Source organism: Myotis davidii, unplaced genomic scaffold, assembly GCF_000327345.1.
Source record: "Myotis davidii unplaced genomic scaffold, ASM32734v1 scaffold592, whole genome shotgun sequence".
Classification (NCBI taxonomy): domain Eukaryota; kingdom Metazoa; phylum Chordata; class Mammalia; order Chiroptera; family Vespertilionidae; genus Myotis; species Myotis davidii.
The window spans coordinates 1,369,108-1,378,919 of NW_006284844.1; the positions used below are offsets into that span (position 1 = coordinate 1,369,108).

General features: G+C 56.5%; 1 protein-coding gene across 2 annotated transcripts; it reads left to right on the plus strand.

The window, feature by feature from the left end:
• On the plus strand, nt 1-3,335 carry MPC1 (mitochondrial pyruvate carrier 1). Of its 2 annotated transcripts, none has more exons than XM_006755165.2 (4): nt 1-18; nt 1,548-1,644; nt 2,433-2,565; nt 2,865-3,335. In XM_006755165.2, the coding sequence occupies exons 2-4, from the start codon at nt 1,602-1,604 to the stop codon at nt 2,887-2,889; spliced, it is 201 nt and encodes a 66-aa protein (XP_006755228.2). In that variant the 5' UTR covers nt 1-18; nt 1,548-1,601; the 3' UTR covers nt 2,890-3,335. The 2 variants fall into 2 exon arrangements, with proteins under 2 accessions (XP_006755228.2, XP_015413879.1); XM_015558393.1 differs by lacking the exon at nt 1-18 and adding an exon at nt 418-521.
• The last annotated feature ends 6,477 nt before the right edge of the window (nt 3,336-9,812 follow it).

Consider the following 9,812-nt stretch of genomic DNA (forward strand, 5'->3'; position numbering starts at 1 on the left):
TTCTCACAACACAGCACGGTAAGAAAATCCTTCCTCCTTCGCTTCAGGCTGTTGCAGATCCTGCATCAACAGAGTTAGGGACAGCAGACCCCTTTGCTGGAGGTAGTGTGACCAGCACCAGGGCGGGGGGAGCGGCTGAGGGCGCCCCGGCGTCCCTGCGGTCCTCTGGTCCCTCCTAGAGTCCTGCCTCTGCAGGACCCAGGGTCACGGCCTCGCTGGTAGCAGTGGGCACAGAGCCTGGCTGCTGGCGGCACAGACTCCACCCAGTCAGTAGCCAGGTCATGGCGCTTCATTCGTCTGGATGCTCTTTAACCCAAGTTACGAATTTATAATGAAATAGAATTTTCTCATTTAATCCAAAATATGGTAATTTTTTCCTCTCAAATATTTATCATGAAATTCCTTCTTTTTCTAGACATTTATGGTGACTATCTGCTAGAGCATAGACTAACGTACTTTAAAAAGGGACGCGAGCACGAGAGCCCTGCCCTAGTTAGAAAGCGCGTATTAAACTTGCTGAGGTAGGTACCTTAGCCAGCTAGTGTGGAAGTTATTTTACCTTTTAGGGACTTTATAAGAGATGTGTTTAAGTACCGGTCATGCCCACGGCCACAGTGCATGCCCTGCCTCCCAGAACCTGTCACATGCAGCCCTCACTCATCACTCCACACCTGAGTTGGCTGTTAAGCATGGGCAGCTGAACATTGGTGTCCTGGGACGGCCCCATGATTATAAAATGAAAAGCTGTTGGTCCATTTTAAAAATAGAAGTTGTTGCTATTATTTTACAAATATTTCCCAATCTTTTTAAAAATAGCTATTTTTATTTCAGAGAGAAAGGGAGAGGGAGAGATTGAAACATCAGTGATGACAGAGAATTATCAATCAGCTGCCTCCTACGGGCCCCCTACCGGGGATGGAGCCTGCGACCTAGGCATGTGCCCTTGACCGGAATCAAATCCGGGACCCTTCAGTCCACAGGCTGATGCTCTATCCACTGAGCAAAACCTGCTAGGCAGCTAGGGCTATTTTCCAATCTTAGTGTAGATTTCCAGGTTCTCAGATCTTAAAATAGCTCACATGAGCCCAAAGAAATTTCCCATATTAAAGTTCCTTTCTTCAGAGAAAGTATCCAGTTTAGGGTCTGCATATTGAAAGATGTCAATGAAAATTTGAAAAAGAAGTTTTGATAGATTTAAGCCTTAAATTATGGAGAATAGTTATCACAGGTTTTAAGTTATGGCAAGACTGAATTGTGTGGGGAGTTCATCTCACTGGAAAGTTCTCTGAATGGGACAGTCAGGTTACTCGGTTGACCTCTGAAAGCTGGCCAGGACTTGGTAAACTGCCAGTCCTTCCTGGCTTTGAACTCACCTTGTAAGAACTGCTGACTCATAGGCAAACTCTTCACGGGGTGACCAGTGAGCCCAGGCCTAAGCTTGGGGATTTGTTTCCCAAGGCTCACACTGACGAAGTAAGAAGCCCAGCTGTTCACAGCTCCGCCTTCATTTTTCCTCTCCCTTCCTTCCCTCCCCTGTCTCCCCACAGCACTTCTGGGGCCCAGTAGCCAACTGGGGTCTCCCCATCGCCGCCATCAATGACATGAAAAAGTCTCCAGAGATTATCAGTGGGCGGATGACGTTTGGTGAGTGTGTGCTCTGAACACCTGCGGCCTGTCCCCGCATCATTAGCATAAACAGCTCCCAGTGCAGCTCTGGACAGGACAGTCACTTAGGAAATGGCACCCCCTCACAGGAGGAGAGGCAGGTGGCTCTGAGATGCTGCCTTGGGAGGCTGGAGCCTGCTAGCCGGCGGCTGACTGCTCCCAGCTGCGGATGACGTTCGGTGAGTGTGTGCTATGAACACCTGCGGCCTGTCCCCGCATCATTAGCATAAACAGCTCCCAGTGCAGCTCTGGACAGGACAGTCACTTAGGAAATGGCACCCCCTCACAGGAGGAGAGGCAGGTGGCTCTGAGATGCTGCCTTGGGAGGCTGGAGCCTGCTAGCCGGCGGCTGACTGCTCCCAGCTGAGGTGTCCTCTCGGGCGTAGTCGGAAAACGCTTTCTTACATTGACTTGAACCCTGATATTTGACCATAAAGCTGTTGAGAGGATGACAAAGCAGTTCCTACAGGTGAGGGACTGAACAACTCGAGGGGACAGGACCGTGGCTGGGACTCAGGTGCCCACCCCCTCCCTCCGGCACCCCATCCTTAAAATGTTCGGGTGATAAGTAACAGCACCCACCAGGAGGGTCCGATATCTGATGAGCTTCCCACTCCGGGTGCCTTTCCGCCAGAATTTACCTCCTGTCACAGTCTGAGCGGAAGAGTTTCTCTGGTTGGCTCAGGCTGGTGCCGGTGGATCTGGGGTCCCTCCCACCCCAGGTCTCTGAACCGTGAGTCATTGCTCCCCTCCGCTTGGTGTTGCAGCCCTCTGCTGTTACTCTCTGACCTTCATGAGATTCGCCTACAAGGTGCAGCCTCGCAACTGGCTCCTGTTCGTGTGCCACGCCACCAACGAGGTGGCCCAGCTCATCCAGGGCGGGCGGCTCATCAAGTACAAGTAAGTGGCACCAGCCCGTCCTCTTTGCTGACGGAGGGGAGAGCGGCCGGTCCTGTGTTGGGCATTTGGGCCACGAGTGTGTGCAGACGGATGTGAAACCCGTTTCTGAGAAAGCTGAGCTGCTGAGTGTGAAACCGTGCCTGGGCAGTTACTGCCACGCCGTGCAGATGCACTGACTACCACGTGGACAGGGTGTGTCTCCATCACATCGGGAGTGGGAACGGCTGTTGTGTGAGGGCTTCTTAAAGCCTCCGGGCCCTGAGGCGGCAGTGACACTCCCTGTCCTTGTCTCCCTGCAGCATGAATAAGAAGGCAGCAGCGTGACCGGGCAGGGACCCGGCTCCGTCATCAGGACAGGACGCCCTGCTGAGGAAGACCCGCTGAGTGCCGTTTTACTAACCCAACTATTTCCACCCACAGCGAGAGCCCCCGAGCCCCTGACCCGCCCCAGCTGCCTCCCACGTACTGACTACTCTCCTCCTCCCCCTGACCAGCCGTCACACAGGCAGGCATTCCGTGACCCCAGCGATGCTTTCTCTGAGGCCGTGTCGTTATCTGTTAGAATTTGCTGAACGCGCACGGGAAGAGAACAAAGCCTGTGACCCTCACACCTGGGACTCAGAGCCCTGGCCTTGTTCCGTAGTGACCATGAGACCCCCCAGCTGCACCCTCAGGTCTCACCCCGGGTTTGAAGAGTTGCCCTGTCCATGCAGTGTGTGTCCTGAAATGCTGACTTAACGGCAATAAATGACTTAAATATTAGTCAGTGAGGAGACGAAATGCCTTGCCGTGTTTTTAAGGAACTGCAGGCCCGTGTCCCTGCAGCACAAGGATCGGCATCACAGGGAGTCCCTCCCCAGTGCTGAGGTGAGGGTGGTCCTCCGAGTGGTCAGACGGCTCTTTCTCGTGGGCCACGTTAGAAACGCCCCAGTGCTGCCCTGAAGACGCCCTGGAGGTGCGCTGGCCGCCTGTGTCCTGAGGTTCCCTGAGGGGATCAGAGCTGTGCCCTGTCCCTGGGGGCCGCAGTCCCTGGCCGCACAGGAGAGGGGGCACTGTGCTAGGCACCAGGGAGAGGAGGGGCCTCTGGGGTGGGCGGGGCCCGGGGGCGCGGTGGTGATCCCGCTGCCCTGCCACAGGGTGAGCGCAGGGAGACAGCGTGGAGGGTGCGTGTGGCCCGCGGCTCCTCACTTCACCCGCATCCGCTGGCCTGCAAAGCGCTCTCCCAGAGCGGGCACGGCGCCTTTTCTCTTTTCGATGGAAGTCTCTTGGCTGCTTTAAAATGGCCGTCTCCGCTGTCTGTCACTAGCACAAGGGGACACCTGGGCGGCCGGCAGGGAAGTGCTGGCCGCTGGCACAGGAGACTGACCGAACAGTGGACCTCGCTCAGTGGCCGGGCGGCGGGAGGTCCTGGGTGGCTCTTCCTGCTCCGTCGTCGGGGTTTGCCGGGCTCCATCTAGACATGTGGGGAGTGGCCTGGTGCCACACCTGTACGTGTCCGGTCCCTGCGAGAGCTGCGTGCACCTGAGGCTCCCTAGAGCTGGGGGGGATGGAGAACAGGGTGCCGTCCATCCCCCAGGTCCTGGGAACCGCAGTGTGGAAGCGAGGGTGGGGTCGGCGCCACCTGGACTGCTCACAGCCCCAAGACCAGGCTCCGAACTAAACTACCCAGAGAACCTCCTCTGCAAACGTGACCCAAACGCTCGCCGTGCTCTCCCTTTCAAACAAGTAGGAGAGCTGGACGGCACAGGAGCCGTCCAGGCGGATGGACACCGATGTCTGCGCGGAGGCGCCGTGCTGGCTCCCGCGCTGTAATGGGCTCAGGGACGAGGTGACGATTGCGAAGCACTTCCTGCCCCCCAGGGCCGGCGGAGTCCTGGCACCGAGCAGCCCGCTGCCCGCGGTGCGCGGCCCGGCAGGAAGCTGGTCAAGGGCCTCTTGTTTCGCAATGCCCTTCGCCCGGTTGGTTTAGGGCTGTCCCTCCTTCCTGGCCCTCCCACCGCCCGCGCAGGAACCGGCTCTGCTGCTCGCTCCCCAGGCTGCGTTTAGTCGCTCGTCTTCTCCACCTTGCCACTAAGATTTCTCAGACTGTGTGCACCGAGCGGTGACAGTAGCGAGAAAGGAAGCAGCAGGCGGCTTCCTCGCAGCGTGTCCTGTTCAGGGTCTGGAAGAGAAGCGAACACCAAGGCCGTGTCAGCAAAAGCCAAGCCGGGACCCGGACTGAGGCTCCGCAGGCTGGTGGGGGAGGGGAGGGAAAGGGAGGACACCAGATGACATTGTCACTATTTTGAATTTTTTCTGGCTTTTTCTCTTGAGCGTGATAATAGACTCATGACTTTTTATAGACTTAATGTGTTGTTTTAAATTCTCACCCGAAGATACGTGTTATTGATTTTAGAGAGGGAGAGAGAAAGCGAGGAACATCGATGTGAGAGAAACATCGATAGGTTGTCTCTAGTATATGCCCTGCTCAGGGATCGAATCCACAACCCAGGTATGTGCCCTGACCAGGAATCACACCCGCATCCTGTTGGTGGACAGGATGACACTCCAACCAAGTGAGCCACCCAGCCAGGGCAAGACAATGCGTTTTTGTCAGCTAAGATTCTTCTTCTTTTGGCTCCCATGTCATTCCTTCAGCTGCTGGGCGGCAGGAGGTCCTGGGCCGCTCCTCCTGCTCTGTCTTCTAGGGTGTGCCGGGCTCAGTCTCCTAGAGATGTGGGCATCTTTGAGACTTCCTCTTGTCCCCACACCAGCTGGAGGCCTCCTGCCCACTGCCTGCCTGACCCCAACACGAAGCCATTCCCTGGGGCTCTGGCCAGGTCTGAGGAATGGTCCTTGCACGAACACGCGGGCTCGTGGTGCCAGAGCGGCGTTGCTTCCTGCCCATTCAGTGTCTGAAGCGTGCAAGTTCCTGTAATAGTTCCAAGTGCACAGAGGGTAACCGTAGACTCTGTTATGCAAGCACTTTCCGGGTGAGGCTGGCTGCCATTGCCAGGAAGTCCCGACAAGGGGCGGCTGCTGGCAGTGCTCTCAGCACAGATCCCCGAGGTCCCCTCCCGGCAGTCGGAGCGACAGGGCCACCTGAGCAGCCCCGTCCGAGTTCCAGTCCTCGTCTCTCTGCGCTGAGGACTTATGGCCACTCACTCTGCTGTTCACGGTCGAACTTCTGGTGCTGTCACCACCTGCAGAGTTTAAATGTTCCGTCTTGTCCTGATGGGAAAGTTTTGTCTTGTGCCCCTTTTTAAGCTACAACTTTTCTCTTTAAATAAAAATGATATCCACATTTCCTTCCTGCTGTACTATGCATTTTCATACCAAGGCTAACATCTTCTAAATCCAGCTACTTCTCTCAGGTCCCGTTCTCCTAACCTGAGGAGTCAGTGTTTACTCTTCCTTGAGGGGGTGAGTTTTAAGGGGGTAGACGGTGGCACAGTGCGCGGAGGTGGCCCACGTAAATGCAGGCTCTTCAGGGTTTTGTCTGCAGTCCCTTCACTCAGAAGTTTCTGTTTGCAATCAAGGACTCCCGCCAGCCTCGGACAAGGAACGGACTTGGTCTCATGCCCACAACTCCCGATGAGAAGGCAGCGGCCGCACACGCACCTGGCAGTGTTTTTACCAATATCACAGGACCGTGTCTTCTAAGGGAGGCCCCAGCCAGGTGCCTCGGTGCCTGCGCTCTGCAAGCTGTCAGAGGAAATGTACTGGAGAGGAGGTGTAAGCAGATCCTCCTTGGAGCTGCAGGGCCCAGTCTCACGTGGGCGGCACAGCCCCTGCTGGCAGGACCAGGCTGCATTCCACTGCAGGCGACTGACTACAGGCAAGGGGAGGAGGTAGAGCAAGAACCGCTGCCACGCAGGGAGGGAAGGCTCCTGTCAGTTTCCGCAAACATGGCATATTTTGAGTTTGCAATAAAACCCACACCCCGATGAAATCGATGCCATCACGTCTTCAGGGGTAGCGTCCCTTCCAGTGCGAGCTGTCTCCCAGGGACAGTCCCCGGGGCTGCAGGAAGAGATTGCACCCTGGGCCTCCAGGAGCAGGTAGACCCCAGGGCAAACCGGAGCCCGCACACCCTGCCCCTCCTCCCGCAGGCCCCCAGCTCCTCACTGGCCCTTCCCCAGGTTTGAAATGATTTTTGTGGCAAAATTGCGCCACCTTGTGGCCTCATTGGATTCAAAAGCTGGAATGAGACATGTTGCCTGTCAGTCCGTGTTGACCTAGTGTCTGTAAGGACAAGAAACACTCTTCAGTCTGGGGTGTGCTCAGTGGCTGAGCACTGACCTACACACTAGGGCACGCGCTGGGGTTGCGGGCTCCACCCCCGTGGGGGGCGTGCAGGAGGCAGCCGGTCGGTGATTCTCTGTCATCATTGATGCTTCTCTCCCTTCCTTCCTCCCTCTCTGAAATCAATACAAATATATTTAAATAAAAACACTCTTCAAAACACAGTCTCCCTAGTAGAACACCCCGTCTCTACTGCCACACACATGAGAAGCTAAGACACAAAGCTCACGGCTCTCCCAGATTTTTTTGTCGGGGCAGGACAGACTGAGAAAAGTGCCTTAGACTATAAAACCGGGTTTTTTTAATTTTGTTTTTTTTTTAATCTAATCAACCCCTCTACAGACATGATTAACAAATGACCCCGATGCAAAAAACAAAAAACACAAAAACAATCCCACACCTGCCCTTAACCGACTTGTGCCTCCATAAATATTTCTGAGTGGGAAACGCAGCTGAGCGGACTTTTCACGTCCTCCCGCCCCCCACCCAGGCCGGTCCAAGTCTCTGGTCACAAGGGTTTTGTTCACCTGGGTGTCATTGGCTCAGCTCCTCACCAGCTGTGAGACTGCAAGGACGTCACTGCGTGTCCCTGGGCCCTTGTGTTTTTTGTTTGTTTTTTTGGTTTTTAAGATAATTTCCAGTGAGCTTCTGGAGTTACAGCCCTTTGCGCATTCACTCACGGGGAAATGTTTCCGGAGCACCTACTGCATCATGTGGTGCTAGACTCTGGGAACCCGGGAAGAGAGGAAAAGCAGTGAGGACGCGGGACCTGAATTCATGCAGCCTGTCCTGGAGGACACCCCTCTTTGCTGGGAGAAGAGGACGGTGTTGAGACAGGAAGACCACATCCCCCCGTTACCAAGCAACAGTCACAAGTCCACGCTGAAACCAGCAAACCCACGTGAAGGGCTGAAGGACTCGCAGGGCACGCAGCTGAGATCCTTGTAGCACCGGGGAGTAGAATTTCCTTTCCTGTGTCCCCAGCCAGTCCCATCACAGGGCGGGCCTGCTCTCGGCATCTGTGTGCCCACCCTGCCAGCCTGGGCAGCTGCCACACGGACTCCCTCAGCAGTAACTGAGTTGACACCAAGACTTGTTTTCTCCTCCAACGAACCCTGGTGGCCGTGGGGAGGGCGTTTGTCTCCGCTTCTGTGCTGCTGCTCGTTCGCTCACGCTGGGGGCACCTGCTGAGTGTCTATCACGCCAGGCCCTGTGCCTGGGGCTGGGCCTGGACGCGGTCAGCAGTTGAGCGGGATGACTGACTGGCCAGTTGGCTGAGCAGCTGGTGGGCCCGCTCGGGATGGTCAGCAGGTGGCAGGGCCCAGGGCAACGGCGCAGCCATGTCTCAGTAGGTCCGGAAGGCCAGGGGAGACCCCAGGTCCAGGGGAGCCGGCCGAGAACGGAAGCTGGCAGGAGCTGGGTGGGCCACGGCGGTGGGAGGCAGGATTTCAACCCTGAGACCCGAGCTTCTGGAGGCCTCCGGGTGGGATCCTGGATTTCAGCCTCTCAGCAGGTGGTCTGGCCAGACATGCGAGTCTCTGCATGTACACACGTGTGCAAACACGTATTGTGGGAAGAAAGATGTGGTGCAGCCCTAGCCAGTTTGCTCAGTGGGTAGAGCGTCAGCCTCTGGACTAAAGGGTCCCGAGTTCGATTCTGGTCAAGGGCACGTTCCTCGGTCGCTGGCTCCTCCCTGGCCCGGGCCCTGGGCAGGGTGCATGCAGGAGGCTACCAACCAATGTGTTTCTTTCACATTGATATTTCTCTCTGCTGTTCCCCCTCTCGTCTACTCTCTCTCAAAGTCAATGGAAAAATATCCTCGGGTGAGGATTAAAAAAGAAGAAAGATGTGACACATGAGGCTGGAGGGAACAGCTGGGCTGCTCATGACCAGCTGTGCCTTTATTCTGAGGAAATGAGGGACTCGCGGCAGGTTTTCAGCAGAGAAGATGACAGTTAGTGGCCACGGCTGCCCGGTGGAGATGGCCACGAGTGGGGCCAGGCCAGAAGGGTCAGCGGAGGCGGAGCTGACAGCCGCAGCCACGTGGCTGTGTCCCTGAGGACGGGGCTGCGGGTGATCCCCGCGGTTTGCTGGTTTGGATGGAAGTGTGGGGACGCTGCTCCCTCTGTCCTAATGGGACACCCTCCCCTGGCCTCTGGTGGTCAGCACCGGTCACGGTGTCTAGGGGTGACGGGCACAGAAACACTGAAATGCCGTAAACTAATCAACCCCTTGTAGGGAGGCCCCGGTGCCCGCGCTCTGCAAGCTGTCAGAGGAAATGTACTGGAAAATGAGAAGCATGTTGGAACCAGGCTGTGTTTTCCTAAAGGTCTGTCTCCTCCTTTTCACTCAGTCATTATCCCCAAGTTCTCCTTCCGCCCCCACCCTGACAACCAGTCCTGCCCACGGTGCAGCTTCCTAGCTCCTCTGTACGTAGCGTCAGGTAACTATGGCGACAGACCTGCTAATAGGCAAAGGACTTGCTCATTCACAAAGCATTTGGGTCCTCAGTCCTTAAGGAAGAAAAGCTATTGTGCTCCTTTTTGTAGCAGGATTTGCTGTCATGTCCAGAGAAGTGATGAAACATACACATCGCACCCACCACGCCCGCCTGGGTTCTGCGCGCCAGGCACTTTCAACCCCTCGGGGCTCGCTTCGCGTCACTGTCCTCACCGCAACCGGCCGTAACCGGTGTCCTGCGGTTAACGACACCGCACTCACGGCACGTTGCTGACTCGTCAGCATTGACCTCGGGCCTGAGAGAAGCCCCTTTAACACGCGTTTTCTCCGCGGAGCGCGTCGCAGCTGCCCGCCTGCGGGCCCTGGGCGGAGCCTGGGCCGTTTGACCGGTGAAGCCACAACAGAGACGAGCACAACCGCGGCCCACGGGCTGAGCAGACCACGGACGGCCCCTCCACGCACAGATTAGCTCAATGGAAGCGCGGAATACGGCTCTGCCGCGG

Bases quoted from the DNA above. Each gene is read 5' to 3' on its own strand.
- MPC1 (XM_006755165.2), top strand. From the start codon at position 1,602: ATGAAAAAGTCTCCAGAGATTATCAGTGGGCGGATGACGTTTG. The intron at 1,645-2,432 runs GTGAGTGTGTGC...TTGGTGTTGCAG, and splicing joins CAGTGGGCGGATGACGTTTG to CCCTCTGCTGTTACTCTCTG. The intron at 2,566-2,864 runs GTAAGTGGCACC...GTCTCCCTGCAG, and splicing joins GGGCGGCTCATCAAGTACAA to CATGAATAAGAAGGCAGCAG.